We start from the raw sequence: 23,909 nt of genomic DNA on the forward strand, positions 1-23,909 counted from the left end.
CTGCCGGTGCCGAATACGGAATCCCAGGTGGGTCAAACCACCTCGAGTTCGCCGTTTCAAAATTACATTGTTTTGTATAAAACAACCATCACCGCGTTTAAATTATCCCCTCAAATACTACTTGTAAGATACCTTAAATATAATAGTATTAATAACAATAATATTTGGCAAAGACGATATCTCTGTTGAGGCTGTAAACTAAACTACCGTCAAGCAGACGCGATAGTGTCGTAAAAATGCAAGATGGCGACTGCAATGACAGGACATGGTATGAAAACTGCAGCCTAGTTTCACATGTATAGTGTATGACGGCGGTATTTAAACGGTTTTGTACTTTGTTTTCAGGTATGGCTTTTATTAGGAATTTATCCGGAGTGTTGCATTCAAGGTAAGATAGTAGCTGACGTCAACGTAACGTTGACTTAAGCTGCCAATGTCTCTGCGGAAGGACACACTTGGCCCATGTTATCCTAACTGGCTTGGCCGTTGAAGAAAGATCTAAACGTGAATGCAAGTCGTCTACACGACACCGCCAACTGATTACACGCGAAACACCTTGCGGGAGAGAGTTGTGTTGGATACACCTGCATGGGTGGTAGAGAGGTCCAGATCGCTCACATATGATTGCGTACATGTGCAGATAACGAATGTCCCTCCAGGTTACGGGGTCTTCATCCACAGCAGCTGGCATGTCTCCACACCAGCACGTCGCTGGAGTCAAAGAACTGGGAGAGGAAAAACCTGAAGGTGTATCCGCCTCAGGGACTAGATGATGATCGCAGACCAGCAGTAAGTCTTTCCATCCTCCCAGTGATGTGAAGTTGACGTCTCGGCGAGGTGTCACTTGCAGGAGTCAAGTCCTTCCATCCTTCCAGTGTCTTAAGATTGTTAATCACGTGGTTTTGGCTCCATAAGCCTTACACTTTCATAAGTTCTCTCTTAAAATATCTGCGCGCGTTGTGGGGTTTCCCTCCTCAGGAGGTCCACCACAGCCGGAGGCAGATCAAGTACAGCAAAGACAAGATGTGGTACCTGGCCAAAATGGTGAGACCCACAGCCGAGAATTCCCTCAACAATATCGTATCTTCGCCACAGTCAAATGTTTAAAGTTTCTGCCTGTTCGTTGACAGTCATCTTAGATAAAAGTAAACCAAATACCAGTGGGGCTCTATCTGGCTTAGTTGCATGGCGGAGTCATTTAAAATGTCAACAGGAATGTGATGAAAATGGTTTTGTTACACACACCTCTCCACATATATTCTCAGTCTATGCTGTACTGCACTTAGTTGAATATTGTTCTGGCGGTTTAGTGCCATTCTGCCCAGAGACCCCCTCTGGTCAGGTTTCACTTAAACATGGTGCTAGAAAACACAAGTCATTGTTTCTTCACACGGTTGGTTCTCTTTCACAGATCCGAGGGATGAGCATCGACGAGGCCATCGCACAGCTGTCCTTCAACGACAAGAAAGGAGCAAAGATCATGAAAGAGGTCCGTAGGTGCATGTTCCCCTGCCGTTACCGTTTTTCCTGCTCATATTGTTTTATTTATTCATCATGCTTTATTTTGCCAACATCCCCCATTGCACCTTTACACCATAAGTGTCATTACATGTCACAGCTCTTTGTTAATTCAATCAGGTTCTCGAGGAAGCTCAGGAGATGGCGGTCAAGAATCACAATGTAGAGTACAAATCCAACCTGTATGTGGGTAAGTGTCTAATACCAATATTAACCAGGTGAGACTGCGGTGTAAATGATACTTTGTTTCTAGTTATTGTGACTAATGTGAGTTGCGACCGACAGACAAAACTGTTGTTTTGCACGTTTTAAATAAAATGTGCTTCCAGCCATTATCTCTCTCTGTGTTTATCCCCCCCCCCCCCCCCCCCCCCCCCCTGCAGCGGAGTCCTTCTCCAGTAAAGGGATGTACCTGAAGCGGATCCGTTACCACGCCAGAGGGAGGTTTGGCATCATGGACAAAGTTAACTGCCACTACTTTGTGAAGCTGGTGGAGGGATCGCCGCCCAAAATCGAGGAGAAGACGAGCTTTGATCAGGCCAAAGAGTACGTCCAGAACCTGAAGAACCGAAAAATCATCCACAGCCTGTAGACGTCTCATCCCATCAAAATTTTACATGTAACTTGTACTGTGTTTCTGTCTCTCTTGTTTCACTTGACATTTGTAAATAAAAAAAAAAAGAAAGAAACAATCATGAGCTCTTATCGCATTTCATCATATTGTTTTAGAAAGAAGGATATTAAAACTCTAGAAGTCATTTGCGCTCGTTTTTTTCAACAGAACAGGAGTTAAAATCTTAACGAGTTACTGGAGCCGTCTTATCACCGAGTTTCCGTAGTGTAGTGGTTATCACGTTCGCCTCACACGCGAAAGGTCCCCGGTTCGAAACCGGGCGGAAACACATTTTGTGTTTTTTGTCGTCATGGATTTGTATTCGTTAATTCAACAGTATTATTGTTGTTAAATGTACTTTAAACTCCTTAAGATACGACGGTGCATCACCAGCTTGTGCCTTGTAGGTGCAAAGGAGTATTTTAAATTATATTCTCGATTTAACAAGAAGCCACTGCATGGACGTGCTGCAGCATTCTGAATCATCTGGAGAAAACAAGCAAAACTACATCAGAAAGAAAATAAAGATTCTTCCCGTCGGGCAATTGAACCCCAGTCTTCTTGTTATTCTTTAGCTAAAATACCTAAAAAATGTTCTATTCATTCTCTATGGTAGCTCTGATCCACTACGGATGTAATATATCTTTGGCCGCTAGTAGCGCAGCGCTGTGAGAATTTACCGGCCGGTTATTCATTCAAGACCTTCTGCGGACTTTCTTTGTTAGTCAAGCCAGGAGAGAGCACTGACAGATGGCTCAGCTAACACAGATTCTCACCTGCGTTCCACCGTCAAGATAACAACGAGACCGACAGATGACACCACTTAAATAGAAAAGTTTCTCTCATTGATGCAGGTTTCCGTAGTGTAGTGGTTATCACGTTCGCCTAACACGCGAAAGGTCCCCGGTTCGAGACCGGGCGGAAACACTCTTTTTTTATTCAAAGCGGCTTATTTTGATGATGTAATATGATCAAAACATTTTCGTGATCCTAAACTGCGACAATCAGATTCGGAACGTTTAGGTGACGAAAGAGATGACGATGAGTTTTAGCTACGTGAAGTAGAAGAAGAAGGCAATACATGAGGCTCAGATCTGTGCTCTAAATATTGGTCCTGTTTCACCATCTAATTTGAAAAATTGACGAATGTTGCAGCTGATATAATTTAAATATCTAAACTTCTCCCTACATGGTACAGTTTCCGTAGTGTAGTGGTTATCACGTTCGCCTAACACGCGAAAGGTCCCCGGTTCGAGACCGGGCGGAAACACTCTTTTCTTTTTAGAGAAGCTTGTTTTGATGATATAATATGATCAAAACATTTTCTTAATTCTGAACTGCGACCATCAGTAACTTATAAGTGATGGGAGAGATGAAGATGAGTTTAAGCTGAAGTAGAAGAAAAGAACAAGGCTCAGATCTGGGATCCCAAATATTGGTCCTGTTATTACCTTTCCTTTATTGATGTTGTTTTCCATTATAAAAATGATTAAAAAATGAGAAATTAGAGAAAAATATTTCCCCTCTGTGAGGCTATATCTAAATAAAAATAAGAGAAAACAAATTAATATTTTATTCAAATAAATTCAAGAACTAAATCAAAATTATGTTTAATGTATTTTTTAAATGTCAAGCCCAAAACTCGAACAGAGAACGGATCCCCACAAAGAATCAATTAATGGTTTTATAAGGGACATGAGCACAATGACAATGACCAATTGGTTTGAATGAATAGACTGAATGACGATGCATGTACCTTCCTTCCTGTTCCTGAGCCTGTTGTTGATCTCTGGTAGATTATAATAATGATGCAGAAACAGAAATCAAGCTGAACTCTTAGTGATTAAGAATCTTCAGGTCGTAGAAACAAATAAACGAAACCTGAGCACCATTTGTCTATCATGGCAAAGAGGACATATTATTGGATGTGTCCAGAGATACTCTTTACATGAATAACTGCTCACAGGCCAAATACATATTACATCCGTAGTGGATCAGAGCTGCTATAGAGAATGAATAGAAACATTTTAGGGATTTTATTTATTAACGTGTACAAATCGGTTACGTCAAGAAAAAAGATGTGTTTCCGCCCGGTTTCGAACCGGGGACCTTTCGCGTGTGAGGCGAACGTGATAACCACTACACTACGGAAACTTGATGCAAGGTCCGTCCCGGATTTAGGAATAAAACCTAAACTATGATAATATTCTGGACGGAAGGTTATTGTGGTTACATTTTATTCATGTTATTAAGGTTAATCGAATCATTTTGATTGTCGTAAATATTAATGGTTCTCAATCTACATGTCATTGTGACTCAAAAGAAAGACTTTCAAGTTGTTTATTGAAATGTCCTGATTGCCAATATTGTGAAGGAATTAGGGGCAGCTGGCCTTTAGGCAAACCCATTCTTCACTTGTCAAGGTGAAAGTTAACAGTAAAAACTAGTACGATTTCCCCAATACCATAAAAGGAGAACGTTTGTTGATGACGGATTGTGTGTGTGCGTGTGTGTCTGTGTGTGCGTTCCCCATTGCTTGATTCTAAGTTCACAAGTTGAGCCGAAAGACCACAAGTGAAGATGGTGAATGACACAAAGAGCAGTTGCAACAGGAATAACCGATGTGTTGTGGCACCACTCGGGGATTCCCACTCTGGACAATGTGGGGGAAATTCTTAACGTGATGGTTAAGAAGCATGGAGAGAATATAATGTATAATCTAGAATACAACATCATTTATTACATTATGATTTTTGGGTTACAATTTTTATATTTATAATCTGCGTCTGTAAAGAAACTTTACCATAAACGTAGTAGTAAACAGCACAACATTACTGGAGTGGATTAGAAGCAGGAAGTTGCACAAAATGTGAATACTTTAGTAGCAACCCTCAAAATTGTGCTTCGGTACAGTACTTATGATCATCATCATCATCATCATCATCTTTACAACAGATGTTGAAGAAAAAGTATTTGCTTATTTTTTTTCTCCGTGATGAAGTTAAAAGGACTTTCGTTGACTTGTAAAGAGGAACTGACTTTTTCTCTCTCTCACACACACACACACACACACACACACACACACACACACACACACACACAGAGTATAAAAGCCCGGTGTGTGTTGTGCTTCATCTCAGTTGCACCTCAGCATGGAGGAGAACTACGTCAGACACGTGGAGCTGTTGGGCTTCGAGAAGCGTTCGTACCCGAGTCAGCACTACGTAAGATCCAGAAGATTCACGCTGCGGATCCCGCTGGAGAGGCTGAGAATCCTCCTCAGAATGCAGAGAAGATGCTGGTTGTGTTAAAGTGTGATGTGCTGTGCGCAGGTCTACATGCTGATGGTGAAATGGAGCGACCTCTCGGAGAAGGTGATATACAGGACGTATCCAGAGATCTACACCTTCCACGTGAGCTCCGTCTGTACTACAAAATAAAAGCTTTTCTGACTGAATGTTGAGTAAAATAAAATGTTTTTGGTCGCAGAAATCACTGAAGGAGATGTTTCCCATTGAGTCTGGCGAGATAGAAAAGAAGGACAGAATCATCCCTAAGTTACCAGGTAATAAGAACAATTACGTTGTGCATATTTAAGCTTAATTTAAGCCCATATAAACTGTTTTGTGAAGACTCAAAACTAAAGGTCATAGAATGAATTAATTTTTTGAAACCAGTACTAAAAGATAACTGATATAAACGCAAAGTAGCTAAACAAGACATTTCAAAGCTCTTTTTCTGGTAAAAGCCTCTTGTAAGAGGCTATTTTATCGTTTGGCCGAATCCACTTCTCTTTTCTGCTATTTGTTGAAGCAACCGAAAAAGCTGAAATCACTGATGTCAAAATCCGGGGGGAGGAGGCGGCAGCCATGAGCGGTTAAAGTCAGATAAAAACAAAACAAAAAAAAGACTGAAAATGAGGAACAAGGCAAGTAGCCCACGAAGGAAGCTTTGAATGAACAGAAATAAGTGGTTATTTATTTATCTATTATCTAATGATAACAAGCATGACTGTAGCAAAGCATTTAGGGACAGATCGAGATTCAATAAAGTTCCACAGCAACATAAACAAACTCACCAACTGAACTGCTGAGCTAAGCTAAGCTATGCTATGCTAAGCTAAGCTAAGCAGCCCTTGGTTGGCTCAGTGATGCGCACGCAGACACGAGGTCGATGTCCATCCTCTCATCCCACTCTCTTCGTCAGAAGAAGTGCCAGTGGAGAGTTGACTTTGTAACCAGAGGGAAAGCGTCTCACTTTGACCTCTTTAAAGACAGCCAGGTGTGAGCGGGGCGGGTTTCTGTTCCCGTTCCGGTGTTCAGGTCCAGTTCTTATGAAGATCTCGCTTCCCCTCTGTGAAATTCGGATTGCTAAACGGACCGTGTTGCAACGTAAAGAACGAGAAGCCGAGACCTCAACCGTGGTGCAACAGCCATGGAAATTCTGTGACAACGTGAGCTTCTTGAAAGCAGAAAGTAACTTTGTAACTCAGGTTACAACTTTGAGGTAGTTCGACTTCTACCTCCCTACATCTCAAAGTTCCACCTGGTACTTCTTACAACGAAACAGGATTGTAAATCTGATGTACATGTTAATATTCCTCTGTTAACAAGTTGTAATACTTTTGTAAAATCTCAGGATCTCAAAGATGTGACACTGCTTTTTCCCCCCCGATCTTGAACTCCAGACATCTCGCTACACTTTTGGTTTTAATGTATTTTCCAAGAAAATTGAGCACATGTTCCCCGTGAGCGCGTGTGAAAAATGGCGCCCCCCCCCGGGCGAGTCACGTGGTCCGCGTCTGCGTCCTCAGCACCGCGGTGGCTGATCAGCGAGAAGTCCCCAGAAACCCGACAGATCACGCTGGCCGAGTACTGCCACTCGCTCGTCAACCTGCCGCCTCACATCTCCCGCAGCAGACACCTCGCCGACTTCCTCGCCGTCCGACCCGAGGACGAGAACCCCGCGGCCCCAAACGCGTAAGTGCACACAGACAAACACACACACAGACTCACAGGGCCACACGTTTACATCCCCATGGAGTCTAACTGGGCATGCAAGTGCAAGTAAATAAAGGGCCGCTTGCTCCTCAGGCTGAAAAAAAACGAGACCTTCGTGGTGTCCACCGAGTTGGCCAGAGGAAACGTGTCCGGTGAGAATGATTCCAAAACCGCTCCACTGCAAATATTTCTGTTTTGCTGCGGTTTTACTTTTTGTTTCCTGGGAAATTTGACGCGATGAAAAGCAACGTTGTGGTTTTTCTTTTACCTTCTTCAGTGATTTCCGGCCCCATCATATTAGACACCTACAGAGTGATCGCAGACTTCGAGAAGACATCCAAACACGAGATCAACCTGCAGACCGGAGACCTGGTGGAGATTGTGGAGAAAAACCAGAACGGTGAGAAGAGTTCGGCTCTGAAACGAGAAACGCGCACAAACGACTCCAAACAACCAGAGGAAATGTGACTTATTAACTTGGAACAATGTGACGAAGAATCAATCATCTCGTGTCACTAAACTCTGAAATGTTCACGCGTTTTGGGAGTCAGACGCTGCTGCAGTGACCACGTTCGTCCACAGGGGCCGCCAGAATCCCCACAGAATAAAAGTCACTCACAGCAACTGTAACGTGAAAAACATTCCCGCGGTTTCCTGGCGGTCTTCCATCGGCGAGTCCAGGTTCTGAGGTCCTCCTGTCGCCCCTCAGGTTGGTGGTTCTGCCAGTACGAGTCGAAGCGAGGCTGGATTCCTGCGTCCTACTTGGAGCCCCTGGACGGGCCGGAGGAGGCCGAGGAAGACGAGCCAAACTACGAAGGCAAGCCGGCGGGCCCGTCGTGCGTTGATCGAGGAACGCGGCGTGGGCCTTTTCTGATGGCGTCTCTGTGTCTCCGCAGGGGAGCGCTTCGTCACGGCCAGAGCCTACACGGCGGAGCAGGAGGACGAGATCTCTCTGGAGCTCGGTGAAACCATCACGGTCATTCACAAGCTGCTGGACGGCTGGTGGGTCGTCAGGTACGACACCCACACGCACACACACACACACACACACACACACACACACACACAGTGAGGAAACACTTTATAAAATATCACTGTTAACATGTTCGCCTGTTAACTCGGCAACCGATAAAAAGCTTTCTACATGTTATGTTTTCAATAAACAGGAAAAGCTTCAATACAAGAAGAGTTTGATTTTTGTTAATTTCGATTCACCAAAATTAAACAATAAACAAACTCAGATGAAGGCAGCGACAAACCAGCAGCCGCTGTGTTCTCTAATGACTGCTTCTGTTTGCATGTATTGTGTCTTTAAAGACAACATAAATTAAAGAGGGGAAAATATTAAAAATATAGTGTACTCCTTAACTGATTTTACCAGATATCTGTTTGTCCACCACACTTCTGAACATCTCCACTGCCCCTCTGAGACCTTCTAAAAGTCACAGCTGCGACTGCACTTTAGCTTGTTAGGATTTCACTTACTGTTACGGTACTGTTCATTTATATTGCAAACATTTTATTTAATTTTTTTTGCTCAGTTTTGCACTTTTCCCCTTACCTCATTTCTGCCTTATTTTTATTTTTATTTCTTGTACATTTATGTAAATATTGTATTTTTATTTTTATTTTAAAATTGGTCTGCTTTCCAGAAAAGGCGAGCACAAGAATTTCAATACACAGGGCGTGTGTAATTGACAATAAAAATCTTTGAATCTTAGTAAATGTGGACATTTTCACAGGAAAGGAGAAGAGACCGGTCATTTCCCCTCCATGTTCCTGCACAAGGCCGGCACGCGAGAGATTTACGACGCAGACAGGACCAAGCCGCAGGGACAGAAGCTACCGCCTCGCAGGTACGCCGCAGACTGCTCAGCGTGATCGTTTCATGGAACCAAAACATTCAGAGTTGAATGAGCGATGCGCCTTTACAACTGCATGTCCTCCTCCGGGTCTCAGGTCCACCATCCGAAACGCAAAGAGCATCCACAACAAGTCTCGCCAGCGGCTCAGCCAGGACTCCTACCGCAGGAACAGCCGCCGCTACCTGCAGCAGAGAGCAGGCCGCCCGGCCGAGCCCAGCGGGGGCCCCAGGAGCGCCGCCAAGTCGCCGATGAGGGAGAGGAAGAACCAGGGTAACGAAAACACGCGTCGAGAGGGGGGGACAATGCATCTCAAGTTTCTCACAATCACTTAAGTCCGGTTGAAGCTTTTAACAAACTCCCGCCCGAAAACTTTGAACCTTGAGAAAGATGGAGGAGTACTGAAATAAAAAAAAGTGCAGTCTGCAGATGATGTTGACCTATTTGTTAAGACCGGTAGCAGCTTAGATAAGATAGTACAATATTGAACACAGCTGTGATAGAGCTTATGACAACAATATCTACCTGTATGTATAATATAACATATGCGTGTATAGTTAAGGATTAGACAAATGGTAGGAGGTGTTCAGGAAACATCCAAACAGAAACCACAGCTAACGGCGGTGTGATTTGCGACCGACAGACAACATTCCCGAGACGTCCGGCTCGGAGAGTGAGACGGGGAAGGAGGTTCCGGTTGTCCCCGCCCGGCCGAGTCCCGAGCTCATCCTGCAGCGCTGCAGCGACAACACTTGCAAGAGAGTCAGCACCCGCGGGTCCAGCAGCTAGCCGGGGGTCCACTGCAATCAAACCAAGAAAACAATTAAACCAATTTAACCAGATCGATGAGGTCACGACGAACATGGGAGTTCATTTTTTCTTGATTACTTTTTTGTCATAAATTTGTTTTACGAGAGTTTATTCTTGCCAGTGTTTGACTTCATAATATTGGAGAATAAAGGTTTTTCTTTCATATTCAGGTTTTATTCTCGTCAATGCTGAACTTATTGTATAATAAATTGTATTTCTCATTAATTTATGAGGGTTTTATTTAGTAAATGAGTGGCTTAGAGATTTAGATTTAGCCTTAATATATATGTTTCAGAGCATGGAAGATATTTATTTGCTTAATAAATATGTAATAAAAACAAAATTCATACCTACACTCTTTTCTCAAATTCTTCTCTGCACACAAGCGGGGAGAAAGTTACAGACAATTTAGGTCTATAAAAAACCTCCAATACCTGCAGCACAAATTAGGGTGAAGGTGTCTAGGATACATGTTGTCACAGTCTAAATACAAGACGTAGTAAAAAGTACCAAGGAAGTAAACACTTAAGAAACGTGCTTGAAGAAATGGGCTTAATAAACGTGGTATTACTCCTTCTATAAAATGAATGTTACAACCATCCGCCGCCATGCCCAATATGATTTATGCGGATCTTCGGATGAACTCCAAGGATCTGGAAAAAATAAACACAAACAACGAAAATATTTGACCCCGACGTGATTTGAACACGCAACCTTCTGATCTGGAGTCAGACGCGCTACCGTTGCGCCACGAGGTCCTTCATACCACAACCACAGTCCAGAGTATATCAAGTATAATACGGACGACACATTTTGTCATTAATTGTATTTCCATGCTAGAGAGATTTTGCTACCTTAGTCAGCTAGGAGAAGGCATGTTAATTAAACGTTACCTGTAACTTTTCTTCTTAGACGTCGATAACGTGAAGCATTGCGGTGTTGTATACGGAAGAAATTGACCAGCCAGCCAACTTAACTTTTAGCTACAATAACCGACGATGAAACAAGGCAAATAGTTGAAGCCGAAAAGTCTAATGTGGACATATCACGTAAAAATAACCAAGTCACGACGTTGTGCTATTAGTACAGTAGTGTAGTACAACAACAACAGCTGTCCCTGGTGGTCTAGTGGTTAGGATTCGGCGCTCTCACCGCCGCGGCCCGGGTTCGATTCCCGGTCAGGGAACTGTTTTTTTGTTGTTTTACCATCCTACAAAGACAGCAATGACGGTTAAATACGGAGTCAGTCAATATTTTCTACCGGGCAATTAACACAATTGTAAAAAAACTGTACAACGAGATGAAATGTTGAGTAAACAAGTATCGTAATAGCAAAATTAAAGTGAGGTGGACAATAGTTTAAAAAACGGTTATGAAGACATAATCCCGCCTGCAGCTTGTTTAAACACAAGCAGTGCTGCAGCAATATGCTCATCGTATAATGGTGAAGGAGGTCAATGATCATTCATTGATACAGGACAAAGGACAGAATGGCGAGTTGACTCCACTGTGTTTCTTCATCTTGCCTCCTCTGCAGAGGAGGTACGTGTCTTGGCTGCTGCAGATAAATTCGTCAGTTTTAACAGAATTCAGTCAAACAGGACATCATGCGATCTTCCTATGCCTTCAAAATAAAATTTATAAAACCACTACGTCATTATATGTAACAAAAATATGGATTAGCCAAGGTTTTATTTGAATAAAAGTATCATTACTACAGTAAGTGTTTTGTTAAATTACTGCATTCAAATTATAACATAACTTAGTAAAAGCCATCATTTTGCAGATCCAATATTTTACTGACCCACTATTATGCTTACTTATGTTTCGTTCATGCTTCGAAGTCTGGAAAAGGAGAATCTACTTAAAATCCAATATAGCCATTAGTTTTCACATGATATTGTACATTACAGTAACAAATAACGTAGTAGTCCTACGCAATTTAACATTATATTTCATGCCATTACATAAGAAACCATCGCACGCCCGCTAGCGCTCTTATTCTGAAACCCGGGACGGAGACGCTTTCCTCTTCCTGTCGCTAACTTGACTCTCGGTGCGGTGGAGGAGAGGCGAGAGGAGACTCGCGGCGCTCGGGTCCGCACTTCTCCAAATGCCATCCGACAACCGAGAGCGGCCTCGGACACACCGGACGGACAGCGGCGGCGACGGCGGCGGCGGCGGCTCCGCGACGCGCGGTACTCACCGGGAACATGGCGGCGGGAACAACAACATCAACAACAAGCTGCGGGGGAACGGAGCGGTAGATAAATCAGAGGACGGCGGCGCGTGAGCAGCATCACTTGCGACAGGTCAGCGAGCATCGGCGTCACACCGAAGATGAGCTAAACGCAGACGGGACGGCGACGCATAGAGAGATCCATCTCCGTATCAATTGATCCATCAGTCGATCGATCTCCGCGTGGGCTAATGATCCGGTTGCGGCCTGATTTCTGATGATGGCCTGCCTTTAATATAGTGGTTTGTTTCATTTATAAAATACAGAATTTTGTGTAGTGTTATGTTCCACTCTTAACTCCCCCTTTGTGGGATAGATTAAAGAAAAAGGAGGATTCGGGTGGTGATGAGGGTTTATTACGGTTAAGATGTGTTTACTGCATCATTTCGTTGAAAATGATGGCAACAATTGTATAGCTACAATCACGAAAGTGACAGAAGCTGAAGGTCAATGGCGATGAAACCAGATGGAACTAAAAGGCTGATATTAGTGAAATGAGTGTGATTCTGTCGGTAAAAGATCTTTGGGATGAGTGAGTGAAGAGAGTTAGAGAAAACGTACACATTTCATTTCTTAAAGTAAATGTTCCAACCAGACTTTGTTTTGCAGCTAAAATGAGAAGTTTGGAGTAAGAAGGTTTTGTGTCAAAGTAAGAATTTTAAGCATGAGACTATTGTTTTTGCAAAAGCATAGATCATTAAAGATGAACTATAACCTGAAGCATGAATCACACAAATAAAGTAGCATGAAAAAAAGCAACTCAAGTAAAGTACAAATACCTCAAATTATAATTTTCTCATGTCTCAAAAAACGTGATAAGTGACTTTTATTGTTAAGTTAAAGAGGGGAAAGGTTCCAAGTGGAGCAGGAAGCTGACTGTTTATATATGAACTTGTAATTGTGTCCAGAGGCGATGAGGGGGAACCTGAAGGCATCAGTCCCTCTCTGAGCATCAACAACACCTCAGCGCGTTGTGCCGCCCTCGCCATGGGCTACAAGGTAACGTCCCCGCAGGGTGAAGCATGCACACCCACTGCTGCACCACAGTACCAATACAGCACCTTTAAGATACTCCACTACACAGGACACCGCTGCATTGGCATCACTGGCGTGGATCAATGTAGTTAAAAGTATTAATCAGTAAAATGTTTACTGTCCTACCTGATGTTCCTGCTGCATCAATGCATCTGTTGCACGTTATCTCCTTTATAAAATCTTCATCTATGCGGCGTATTCTAGTGAGAACGCCGTATCTCTAAATAGTACAAATGATTCAGTCAGCGGTAGTGAAAAAAAACGTCTACCTGAGATGTAGTGATGTAAAACATACCACGGAATGAATGGAAATGCTTTGACCGTTCAAGTCCAGTGTGTAAAACAAAAACATTTCCTCCGCTTTAGCGTTTTGAAGCGTTTTTATGAATGAGATGTGCAGGCGGCCACAGTAGAGCCTTGACTCTAATCTCTCAGATTAACTGCACTCATCTGCCCCTCTGTCCCGCACCTCCAACAGACTACCTTAATCTCTGCTTCACGTTATATTTACGTTATTATTTTTTCCGTTAACATGCATTGGACCCAGAGCAGGACGGGTGGATTCTGTTTTGTTTTACTGTGATAATTGTTCTTCGAAACTTACTTCAACTTCCCCTTTTTATGTTCTGGTTTAAAAGAAGAGAGCGAGATGTGCAGCTGGATCCGGCGCTCTAGTGGGCCAAAAGCATAAATGTCATCCTGCAGCCGACAGCAGTCAACCAATCGACCGTCTCTGTGGTTTTGATTCAGAGCTTTGCCGGCGCACACGTGTTTACAGACACGCAACAATCTAACTCCCTCTCACACTGCCAGGCCAGATTAAGACACGCACACACGCACTGCAGCAACGCACTCGTTCCATTAATCTTCAGTAGTTTATGGCTCCATAAACCCGTCCATCATGCACACCTCTGGCTGCTTGTGTGGTCTTGTGTGCGTGTGGTTGTGTGCATGTGGTTTTAGGGCTACTTCTTTAAGCAGATATCGGGTGACTGCACCATCTGTCCGAAGCCGTGTTGTTTCAATTCGTCAGGCGTCAAACCCGTCCGCCGCCGCGTGGGCAGCTTCCACCTCCAACGAGTCGCTATTGATTCAAAGCTGCTCTAATGGATTAAAAAAAAAAAGAATCCACTAATAACAGTTTGCGTCTCGGCCAGAGACCGATCGGCAGAATCTGCCCGGCTGGTTGTTTATCCGTCCGGTTTTACATCCCCTGCTCTCATCGACAATTTTAAAACACGTTGACACGTTGATCTGTGACTGACCGACAGGACCAGATGACAGATGTTCAGCATCACGATCAAATTGGGTTGTTAATGAGTCAGAGGATGCAGACGGGTCCTTTGAGTCTGAACTGGACTTTGTTGGGTCGTAGTAACAAACCTGCTGATTATACCAGAGAATGATTCACAGCACGAGAAACAAAGACACTGAGTCGACTTCAGGTTTTACTTGCTGCAAGGGGAGTACTAGACTCTTCACTCGATCACAGCCAACTCCGACCAGACTTCCCCATGCAGCCTCCTTTTATTGAGGGAGTGAACTATGCAAGTATCATAAATCAGCAGCAGTACAGCAGCGATAGCAAAAGGCGTTTCACACCAAACTGGGTGTGCCGATTCGAGGCGAAAGCAGTTTACACAATGATAACAACGTAAAAAGATAATAAACTCCAACAGATCCATTTCTAAATCCTTAAAATAACTTCCTGAACAGATCTGTTGAAGCTGTCGATTTTTTTGTTTGAAGACGTTGATTTGCTAAGTTATGGCTGTCACACGTTTCACTATTGTGAGAATTTTTTTTATCCTTCTCTAGTTTTGCTGGACAAAATAAACACGACTGATGGTGTTATAATATAACAGGACGCCAGGGGAACAGTAGTCTGGCGACTCGCAGAGACGGTGAAGATTAACTTCCTGTTTTTATTTTTGTAACCACTGAAATTCCTGTATTTAGTTTCTCCCCACAGCAGAGTTTAGTTTGCAATTACCTCCACTTTTATGTAAGCCCCCCCACCCCCCCCCCCCCCACTTGTCCGTGTCAGGTTATCTTTTGTCCCTCCGCGAGTTGCATGTTTGTAGTCAGGTATTCCTGGTTTTTACTTCAGTGCCAGGCCCTTTTCCTTTTTTTGTTTCTACAAGAGCGTGTGGAGTCCGCCTGTTGCCTGTGCTGCCCTTTTGCATCGCATTCATTTATTCTGCAAGTAAAAGGTTCCAAACCTGGAAAGAAGTTTTTCGTTGCCTTATTGCTCTGCACCTGAGTCGAAGTCCTGACCTCTCACAAGTAGTAGCAGAGTCCGATTTTATTGGTTGCTATGGTACAGTGTGACATTGACGAGCCGTGCATTTTTCCGCGCCTGTTTCTAAAAAAAGGTGAGAATATTTTTAAATGGATGAGCTTGAAAAAAAAAAGTTGTGACCGTTGTCCGCTTTTATTTGTCTTATTTTATCTGACAATACACCAAAATATATGAAATTTCTTTTCAAAATGTTCAGACTTTTATTATAAATCAATCGAGAGTGGAAAGAGTCGTTCCCCGCGGGTCTAGATTAATTGATTTAACGTCTCTGGTCCAAATCAAATGAAGCTGATGAGAAAATGTGACACACTTATAGTTTGTCCTCCAAAGAGAAGAGACACGTTCGGATACAAAATAGGGATTTGTTTATACCAGGTGTTGCGATCAAACTGCTGTCGTGCCGTTCTTCATGCGGCGCTGGCTGAAATCGGACCAGCTGCTGGATGTTTAGACATAACAAAGCAGGGACATATTGATTTTGTAAGTTCTCTGTTCTCTATTGCAGCAAAATGGGTCTGATGTCAATTATTGACATTTGGCAACAGGGAAAACTAGTCTGGGTTTGTACCATATGGTATACACATATTTACAGTGCATGCCAATCTGAGGTACCCGTGATAATACAAGGTATTAGCTGTACTAACATGCGGTGTGATGATTTTAATCTCATGACCGTGTCCCACGAATAACAGATTTTCTCTTTCTTCTTCTCGTTCACATTATTGTTGTTTCTAAGTTGTCATTCAATGTTATTTCACCTTTTGCCAGACTGATTTAATTCCATTAAATGTGACGGCTGTAGAAGTCTTGTGGGATAAAAGGGCAAAGCCCTCCGGTAATGGGACGCCCATTCTGTCCAGGTCTCTTTCCTTTGTTTCAACCTTTTAATGAACCTTCCTCCTCCTCTCTGCTATTTCCCCCTCATTTCACTCATTGCCTGAGGCATCGATGGCATGATCCCGTGTCCTTATGCTTCTTTGTGTTCAAATACAAAGACTCAATTATAATATTCCATTTTGTGTTTTTGGGAAGTAGGTCATATCAAAAGGTTTGTTTCCAATTACAAAAAAATATTTTATCCCTCACATCTAGTGGTAATACAGAGAAAACAAGAGGACAGCAAGTGTGACTGGAATTATTATAAATCATTTTATTCCAATGATATCTAATTATGCACTAAAAGGGATTCATATAATAATGAATAAACAAAATAAAATAACAAATAGAAATATTGACATATATATAAAACACACAAGCATAAAATAAGAAAACAACAAGATTAATGATGACCATCTTAATATCTAATGTCATTTCAAAATAATGATTGAATTTCTAAAATAAATTACCATGCATTTTATTATGACATTCAAACAAGAAATGAGAGTAAATCCTAACAATAATTTGTTATTAATCCATCAATAAATAGATCAAATTCAGCGTCAGATCTACGTGGGGGCCCAAAGCTTCACATGAAATGTGAAAACCGGATTCAAACATGAATATTTAATCCAATTGGTAAATTACTTGAACGTTATTTATTTCTCTTCATTATTTAGGTAGTCATTGGTCAATTCAGATATATTTATTCATTAATATACACATAGTCTATATTAATTAGTATAAATATGCAAGTAAAGAACACAACTAAGAACAGATAATCCTAACTCAGTATATATATATATATATATATATATATATATATAATAATATAATATCAGTAATGGGAAAACGTTAGCCCAGGTCAAACACACGGTTTGTGTTTGTAAAGACTCACCCAGCGTCCTCTGCAGATCCCCGGGGCGGCGATGGACAGAGTCAGCCTGCTGTGGCGCCTGAGGCGTCGGGCTCGCCGCGGAGTCCTCTGCATGGCCTTCTTCTGCATCTCCATGGCTCTGCTCTACGCCATCTGCGCCGAAAACAGCGTGCCCGTCACCGACGCCATCTTTGGGGTCCGGGCGCGAACCCGGGCTCAGCCTCGTGCACACTCCGTCGTCAAGGTCTGTCGCCGCGCTGCACGTCGGTTTTGAAAAAGAATGACACGAGCAATGCAGAGTACGATATGGGATTCATGAAACCAGCAGGCCAATCATGTAAGATGAAACCCAGAGTGTAGTTGGTATTTTTGATTGATTCAGGTCCTAATCTTGCCATTTAAGCTAATTATTTAATTTCTACATATTGTTTAAGTTATGCACACTCTACTGATTCAAACCCAGCTATTGCAATTACCAGGCTAACATACACATATGAGATGAGTGATCACTGCATTGTGTCTCCTTCCCAAAACTGATTAACTAGTTTGTGCCACGTTTCCCTGGTTTCGGGGGATGTTTCAGTTTTTTGGTCAAAATGATGTTTTCAAAGCTTAGCGCCATCAAGGGTTGCAAAAACATTTGTCCTTTTGCTAACGGAACTCATCTGAACATTAACACATGTCGGAGTGACTTCCTGAGTTTGGCAAATTTGTGAGAAAATGATGGTAACAAAAGTCAGAAGTCCAATTTGAATAAATGTCTCTGGTTAAGAGTGATTCTGTTAACTGGGGTGTTTGATGAACACGGGATCTTTGTGTTTGACCTACAGCGCATGAACTTACCGTCCTTCTGACACAGGTGCTGCGAGGGGGAGCCAAGCCCATGTACATCGACCCTCAGAAGCTCCCGGGCGTCGTCCCCGGCGACCCTCAGCGTCCAATCCCGGTCCTCTCCTCTCCAAACCAAACCCGCGACGCCGTGGACTCGCCGGCAAAGCGGAAGCTGAAGGAGCGAGACCCACCTGGGTTTTTCGCCCGGCTGCTGCCGCGCCCCTTCACGCGGGCGCTGGAGACCCTGTTTGGGGGCCGGCGGAGGGGGGAGCTCAGCGGCAGAGTGGGGGAAGCAGAGTTCTTCGGGCCTCACGGGCTTTTGGGAGAGGTGTGGGATGACGAGATGTCCAGTAGCATGCTGGGAAGCAGGCTGAGGAAGGTGGTGCAGAACTATCAGGTGACTGAATTATGATTATTCTAAATATTGTTGTGCACGGTTTAAGAGCATGCTAGTATTAGCTAGTATTGAGTATCAATAAAATGATCAACAACATCATTCACAAATAATAATAATAACAGGAACCAAAGTATAGATTTAGTCTCACTCAATATGTTGATAGTTACAGTTCTACTTTTCTGTCAGGCGATGAATAAGTACGGAGTGGAGTTCTCGGGTCCTGGCGGAGTGTCCAGCAGGCCCAAGCTGAGCGGTCCAAAGCTTCTCTGCCAGCTGAGGGACAAGGTAAAGGTCACAACTTTGACCAATGACCTCGAGCCCTTCTCGTCGCTGTCCTGGGCAGTCCAGCTGCCCCCGAACACCCTGACCTCCGACCTCGGGCCCTACAGGAGTTGTGCCGTGGTGTCGTCTGCAGGGTCGCTACGCAACTCCGGCCTTGGCAAAGAGATAGGTGTGATATTTCATTTGTCGTTTTACAGATCATCTTAGAAATTTGGGTTGTCCTGTGGAGGAGCCGATGGCCCGTGGGTAGAAACTGCTTGACAGTTTCTTGGTTCTTGATTTTAGACTCCTGTAGCTTCCGAATCATTTCTAATTCTCTTAAAACACGTCTTAACCGTTATTCATTTACAGACTCTCATGACGCGGTGCTGCGCTTCAACGCCGCGCCGACGACCGGCTACGAAAAAGATGTCGGTTCTAAAACCACCATCCGCCTCATCAACTCCCAGGTGAACACACTGACCTGCTAAAGGTCACAGCGTTGGGTTCGCTCTTCAACTCGCTCTTCATATTTTACTTAACTCTTAGGTGATGGCGTCAGATGACCATCGTTTCCTGTCCAGCTCTCTGTACAGCTCAGGTGTTCTGGTGGCCTGGGACCCCGCCCCCTTCTCCGCCGATCTCACCCAGGTGACGTTTACAAGCTAGAATGTTCTAACCTTTCATCAGTATTACTGAGCGACCTTTAAGGATGACAAACATCGTTTAACCCCAAGGAGAAGTTAGATTTTTTAAATTTAGCTCAGCGGGATCTTTTGCCTCACTTCGCCCTTTAGTTTTTGAACATGCGTCACAGTTTGAAAACCTCCTCTCAGCCGTAGACCTATGTGTCCCCCTCTACAGTGGTACAACAGGACAGACTACCCCATCTTCACTCAGTACCAGAGATACCGGAAGCTTCATCCTATGCAGCCCTTCTACATCCTGCACCCTCGCTTTGAGTGGCAGGTCTGGCAACGAATACAGGACAACATGGCCGAGCCCATCCAGAAGAACCCGCCCTCCTCCGGCCTGCTTGGTATTAAAAACATCAACACTATCATTAGAACACATTGGAAGACAACAGTAAAGGAATGCAGTAGAGGACTGTTAAAAAAAAAAGAACACAGTTGAGCACCCTGGGGTGGCGCGCCTTCATCTCCAATGCTGACACACAGCTGAAGCCTAGTTTATGCTTCTGCGTTTTCAGAGCGACGCAAGAACACGCAGATGCAAGAGCCCCTGGCGTGTCTCTTGTGTGCCTTTTCACACCACCTTGCGTGCGTCGACCCATTTTTTTTTGTTGCAGCGCAACAGGCTGTGATTAGTCTGCTAACTACATCCTTTACGGAGTCTCACATTTCCATGTTCATAGCACAATACCGCCATTATTGAAACGAAGAAGAGAATGAATCAGATTGAAGAGCTTTTGTTGGAAGAAATGCGTAAATATTACCACTTCTACAAGCAGTCATTGGCGGACTATAAGTACGCGCGGATGGCCTCTGATTTATGAGGGAGATCTTCGCAAACGCCAGTTTGAGGTGCACAAAGTTGGGGAGGAAAATACGGGACAAATGCACGGGGCAATAAAGTCTATGATAAATAAATAAATAAAACAAACAAACAACTTCCCCACACAAAGACGTGACTCTCTAGGTCGTCTTCAACAAAACACGTTACTCCACCTGTTGTTCTGGCGGTGAATTGCTCTGCAACACACGCAAGACTTTTAGAACCATGAATTGAAACGAGTGGTTTGACACGATGGTGCGTAAAGACGCAGACGAATGCGCCAGCCTTTAGACGGTTAACAAAAAGCAACGCAACATGCGTTGGTTTCGGACCACACACCCCCGGAGCGGCTCAGGGTACAAGAGGACTAGCGCAGAGAGAGAAAGAGAGACAGGGAGAAAGCGGCATCAGAAAGACAACAAAAAGACACGATGCACAGAAAAAAATGGTGTGGAAATAAAAGTTTTACACCAATATCGTTAAACTTGATCTCCTCTCCCTTGTGTCCGGCTCAGGAACCGTTTTGATGATGTCGCTGTGCGAGGTGGTGCACGTCTATGAGTTCCTGCCGTCCCGCAGGAAGACGGAGCTCTGTCATTACTACCAGCGCTTCCACGACGCTGCCTGCACGCTCGGCGCCTACCACCCTCTGCTGTACGAGAAGAACCTGGTCAAGCGGATGAACCGGGGGCCTGACCGCGACATCTACACCCATGGACGCGTCACGCTGCCTGGGTTTGGAAAGATGAACTGCACCGAGGCCGCTGGAGGTTCAACCAGCCGCTGACTGGAGGCAGTGTAGCACATAAACGCACAAACCCCCTCCACCCCCTCACACACACTGCAAAGCAGAAACCTGCATGAAGACACGTAGATAAGAAGACAGAAGCATGAACGCTTTATTCACACTGCCGGAACAAGAGGAACGCTTTGCCACTCAATATAAATATTAAATGTTGTCACTATAGGTTGTACACACCGACACTATACCCATAGGTACATTCCACAGTCATCACTAAAACCAACCCTTAGAAATGAACCATTGCGCTGTTTTTTAAAGTTTTAACAATCATATTTGTTTTTAAGAAAACAGATTTTTTAAAGATAGATTTTAGACTGAAATCTGCTGTCGACACTTATGGTAAATTAAGCTATTACATAATTTTCCATAACAATGTACAATCAAATAGCACGGGAAATACACCTGCTTTGTTTTTACACTTCTTGTGTGATTTTAGTTTGAGAAATATTTTACAGCTCTATTTTCAGGGCTGTGAAAAACTCTCCAGGATGTGTTGGCTGCATGTCAGTCGTTTCCCTCAAATGTGATTGTATTTGTTCTCAGACTGAGTCACAGTAAGAACTCCCACGTTAAGCTGGTTGACTTTTTAAATAAATGCATCTACATCTCACTTCTCCACAAACATTTTAGACGCGGCCCAATACAAATAAAACACAATACATAAGAAGTGATGTAGCCATATTCCTTTTTTTAATAGATGTTCCTGTGTGGGGGCAGACATTTCTTTCAAACTCTGAATGGTGAAAAAACAAAGAAACAGTCTGAGGGGCAAAGGAATATTCTTTATTGAGGATAAATGCTGCATGCGGAGGACTCTGATCCATTCAAAGAGCCAACAATCTAGCTAAAAAAAAAACTTGTACCCACGTTGTCAAACCTGTAACAACCTATTAGTCTTTTTTATCATTCATACGTGTACATATTAAAAAGTAACACTGAAGAACGGTCTTTAATGTGAAGCATAGCTAGTTTTATTTCTACAAAGATACATATTTACATACTTGCTAACGTAGCTGCTAACTTAGAATTTATTTCATAGTGGGAAATTTTATTTAATATTTGGCACATTTAATGTATAAATACATTGTCATCTGGCTGCATTCAAGTTTTTTAATAATTACACCACTTTTACATCCCTATACTGAATAACATACTTACTGTAGCCACAGGAAAACTTAACTTAGCTTAGCATGACAACTGGAAGTGGGTGGACAGAGCTAGCTGGCTCTCTCCAAAGGTAAAAGAGACGCTCGCCGCCATGGAGTTCACGTTAAAACTGCTGGTATGATTTTTATGAAACTTGCTGCGCAAGAAAAGGACGAAGCCCTTACATTTGGATAGGGTCCCGATCTCGTAGGAGATACACCAAGTTGTTTTTACTTTCATTGACGTAGTGAGTCGAGCGTGGCCGTGTCGGCGTTCTACAACTGTCCTTCTGGTTGACACATTGTACCTTGTTTGCTTCATCGTTACAAATATTTAACTTATTTCTTGGGGGATCATGTGCTGGACTGCTGCTTCAATGAACCAATGCTCTTGGATGAGGTTTAAAATAGTTGGGGCAATTTCATGTTTTTTCCCTCTGGATGAAAACTTTTTACCTAAGTGAGGATAACGCTCATATTGTAAAGCTTAACTGCAACAGACCACATATATATTAAAGATAGTCTAAAACATTAAATAGTATTCTTGCCTGTTTACTTTCAGAGGACAGGAGTGCAATAGACATACATTAAGGACAAAATAAAATTGATTTCTCCTTGTGTTTTGCAAAAACTCTACTCGCTCACACTTGTATTTTTCAGTATTACAGTGGAGATCGGCCTTGAGTGTATTGTGACTTTTATTCTATTATTACCAAAGCATGTGCAGCAACAGGAATACCACTCACACGCATCTCTGATGAACAGAGAAATGATCCGCATGGCACAGAGTCTGCTTTTATCCAAATGCTTTTTCTTCAACAAGCGTGATGTAAAACGTGCATATTGTTATTAGCATCATCACGTGTGAGCCAGCTCATTAGCATGCAAACAATAATAATGAGTTCCTTAGGAATTGGATAGTATTTGTATGAGATTTTACTGTTTCTAAATATAATCTGGATGAACTAGTAGTTACTGATGGATTATTAACTCCCTTAACAGTCCAAGGTTGACCACGTCAAACTGTTTTAGTAAATTGTATTTAATTGTAGAATGGTATGATTCTGGAGAAGTTAAAGCATTGTACATTAAGAGTTGTTCCGATACCATGACGATCTGACATCCATGTTATTAATCGGCTAATTAAGTTCAATCATGCGTTCAAGCTACTCTCAGAGAAAATGGGTAATGGGTAAAGGCAAATTGTTAGGTTTTCTAATGTAATCTTGCCATTTTTAGTTTTTGGCAAGAAACTTGAATAAATGCAGTTGTTTGAAAATGTTTTCATATGAAATAGTAAATTATGACATATTTAATTTTTCATTGTCATTAACAGACTGAATCGGATCGGCACTCATTTTTGGTAGAGATATAGTTCAGGCCTTGAGAAGACTCAAATGGTATCAGGACATCTCTCATTTTATTTTCCCCTTTGTATTAAACCTGCATTTTTTTCAAAGCACTGATTGCTCACATTGAACAAAAGCACATAAAACTGTCAACAAAAGAAGATAGGCAGCGTTGTTTTGTGTGAATCTTACTTTGACAGAAAACATTAAGAAACAGGAAATAGGTTGTTTAGATTATATTGGTATCCTATATAAAGATCAACGATGAAATTATCCTAAGCCTAGGAACAGGTCAATCCAGTGGTCTGGTTGGTTTATCACAATGGCCCAAATATTGAAACAGAATTTGGAGGCAGCATTTTCCGGCAGTTGTGTTTTACCTTAAAAAGCAGGACTGAAGCCAGAAATGGCTGCGCTTGTTTTGTTAAACAAGAAAACATTGGGTCGTCGTGGCGCAGGGGTTAGAGAAGGTGTGCT

At 42.9% G+C, this 23,909-nt stretch overlaps 3 protein-coding genes and 6 non-coding genes across 11 annotated transcripts; 7 read left to right on the forward strand and 2 right to left on the reverse strand.

Moving 5' to 3' along the window:
• The first annotated feature begins 96 nt into the window (after nucleotides 1-96).
• Nucleotides 97-2,210, forward strand: mrpl22 (mitochondrial ribosomal protein L22). 2 transcript variants are annotated; one of them, XM_040180376.2, is made up of 7 exons: nucleotides 97-268; nucleotides 346-388; nucleotides 660-789; nucleotides 979-1,044; nucleotides 1,412-1,489; nucleotides 1,639-1,708; nucleotides 1,902-2,210. In XM_040180376.2, exons 1-7 carry the CDS (start codon nucleotides 244-246, stop codon nucleotides 2,108-2,110), a joined length of 621 nt encoding a protein of 206 aa, XP_040036310.1. In that variant the 5' UTR covers nucleotides 97-243; the 3' UTR covers nucleotides 2,111-2,210. The 2 variants fall into 2 exon arrangements, with proteins under 2 accessions (XP_040036310.1, XP_040036308.1); XM_040180374.2 differs by having other exon boundaries at nucleotides 263-388.
• Nucleotides 2,211-2,347: 137 nt separating this feature from the next.
• On the forward strand, nucleotides 2,348-2,420 carry trnav-cac (transfer RNA valine (anticodon CAC)). Its single transcript has one exon. It is a non-coding gene; the product is annotated as a tRNA-Val (tRNA).
• Nucleotides 2,421-2,985: 565 nt separating this feature from the next.
• Nucleotides 2,986-3,058, forward strand: trnav-aac (transfer RNA valine (anticodon AAC)). The gene has a single exon. It is a non-coding gene; the product is annotated as a tRNA-Val (tRNA).
• A 270-nt stretch (nucleotides 3,059-3,328) lies between these two features.
• trnav-aac (transfer RNA valine (anticodon AAC)) lies at nucleotides 3,329-3,401 on the forward strand. The gene has a single exon. It is a non-coding gene; the product is annotated as a tRNA-Val (tRNA).
• An 811-nt stretch (nucleotides 3,402-4,212) lies between these two features.
• trnav-cac (transfer RNA valine (anticodon CAC)) lies at nucleotides 4,213-4,285 on the reverse strand. The gene has a single exon. It is a non-coding gene; the product is annotated as a tRNA-Val (tRNA).
• A 907-nt stretch (nucleotides 4,286-5,192) lies between these two features.
• On the forward strand, nucleotides 5,193-10,158 carry ncf1 (neutrophil cytosolic factor 1). The gene is made up of 11 exons (XM_040180615.2): nucleotides 5,193-5,355; nucleotides 5,464-5,544; nucleotides 5,621-5,696; nucleotides 6,945-7,110; nucleotides 7,225-7,283; nucleotides 7,409-7,531; nucleotides 7,841-7,948; nucleotides 8,028-8,145; nucleotides 8,874-8,987; nucleotides 9,091-9,266; nucleotides 9,637-10,158. Exons 1-11 carry the CDS (start codon nucleotides 5,284-5,286, stop codon nucleotides 9,780-9,782), a joined length of 1,239 nt encoding a protein of 412 aa, XP_040036549.1. The 5' UTR covers nucleotides 5,193-5,283; the 3' UTR covers nucleotides 9,783-10,158.
• Nucleotides 10,159-10,489: 331 nt separating this feature from the next.
• trnaw-cca (transfer RNA tryptophan (anticodon CCA)) lies at nucleotides 10,490-10,561 on the reverse strand. The gene has a single exon. It is a non-coding gene; the product is annotated as a tRNA-Trp (tRNA).
• A 356-nt stretch (nucleotides 10,562-10,917) lies between these two features.
• trnae-cuc (transfer RNA glutamic acid (anticodon CUC)) lies at nucleotides 10,918-10,989 on the forward strand. Its single transcript has one exon. It is a non-coding gene; the product is annotated as a tRNA-Glu (tRNA).
• Nucleotides 10,990-11,840: 851 nt separating this feature from the next.
• On the forward strand, nucleotides 11,841-22,619 carry st6gal1 (ST6 beta-galactosamide alpha-2,6-sialyltranferase 1). Of its 2 annotated transcripts, XM_040179589.2 has the most exons (9): nucleotides 11,841-12,115; nucleotides 12,951-13,041; nucleotides 17,170-17,376; nucleotides 17,992-18,360; nucleotides 18,547-18,811; nucleotides 18,994-19,091; nucleotides 19,171-19,272; nucleotides 19,486-19,660; nucleotides 20,652-22,619. In XM_040179589.2, exons 2-9 carry the CDS (start codon nucleotides 13,030-13,032, stop codon nucleotides 20,921-20,923), a joined length of 1,500 nt encoding a protein of 499 aa, XP_040035523.1. In that variant the 5' UTR covers nucleotides 11,841-12,115; nucleotides 12,951-13,029; the 3' UTR covers nucleotides 20,924-22,619.
• The last annotated feature ends 1,290 nt before the right edge of the window (nucleotides 22,620-23,909 follow it).

The sequence above is a fragment of the Gasterosteus aculeatus genome, chromosome 7 (genome assembly GCF_964276395.1).
Source record: "Gasterosteus aculeatus chromosome 7, fGasAcu3.hap1.1, whole genome shotgun sequence".
Taxonomy (NCBI): domain Eukaryota; kingdom Metazoa; phylum Chordata; class Actinopteri; order Perciformes; family Gasterosteidae; genus Gasterosteus; species Gasterosteus aculeatus.

Coding starts and splice junctions, on each gene's coding strand:
- mrpl22 (XM_040180374.2), top strand. CDS start 306: ATGACGGCGGTATTTAAACGGTTTTGTACTTTGTTTTCAGGTATGGCT. Junction 790..978: donor ATGATGATCGCAGACCAGCA/GTAAGTCTTTCC, acceptor TTCCCTCCTCAG/GAGGTCCACCACAGCCGGAG. Junction 1,490..1,638: donor GAGCAAAGATCATGAAAGAG/GTCCGTAGGTGC, acceptor TAATTCAATCAG/GTTCTCGAGGAAGCTCAGGA.
- ncf1 (XM_040180615.2), top strand. CDS start 5,284: ATGGAGGAGAACTACGTCAGACACGTGGAGCTGTTGGGCTTCGAGAAG. Junction 5,356..5,463: donor CGTACCCGAGTCAGCACTAC/GTAAGATCCAGA, acceptor TGCTGTGCGCAG/GTCTACATGCTGATGGTGAA. Junction 5,545..5,620: donor CAGAGATCTACACCTTCCAC/GTGAGCTCCGTC, acceptor TTTTGGTCGCAG/AAATCACTGAAGGAGATGTT.
- st6gal1 (XM_040179589.2), top strand. Junction 17,377..17,991: donor GTGCACACTCCGTCGTCAAG/GTCTGTCGCCGC, acceptor CTTCTGACACAG/GTGCTGCGAGGGGGAGCCAA. Junction 18,812..18,993: donor CGGCCTTGGCAAAGAGATAG/GTGTGATATTTC, acceptor ATTCATTTACAG/ACTCTCATGACGCGGTGCTG.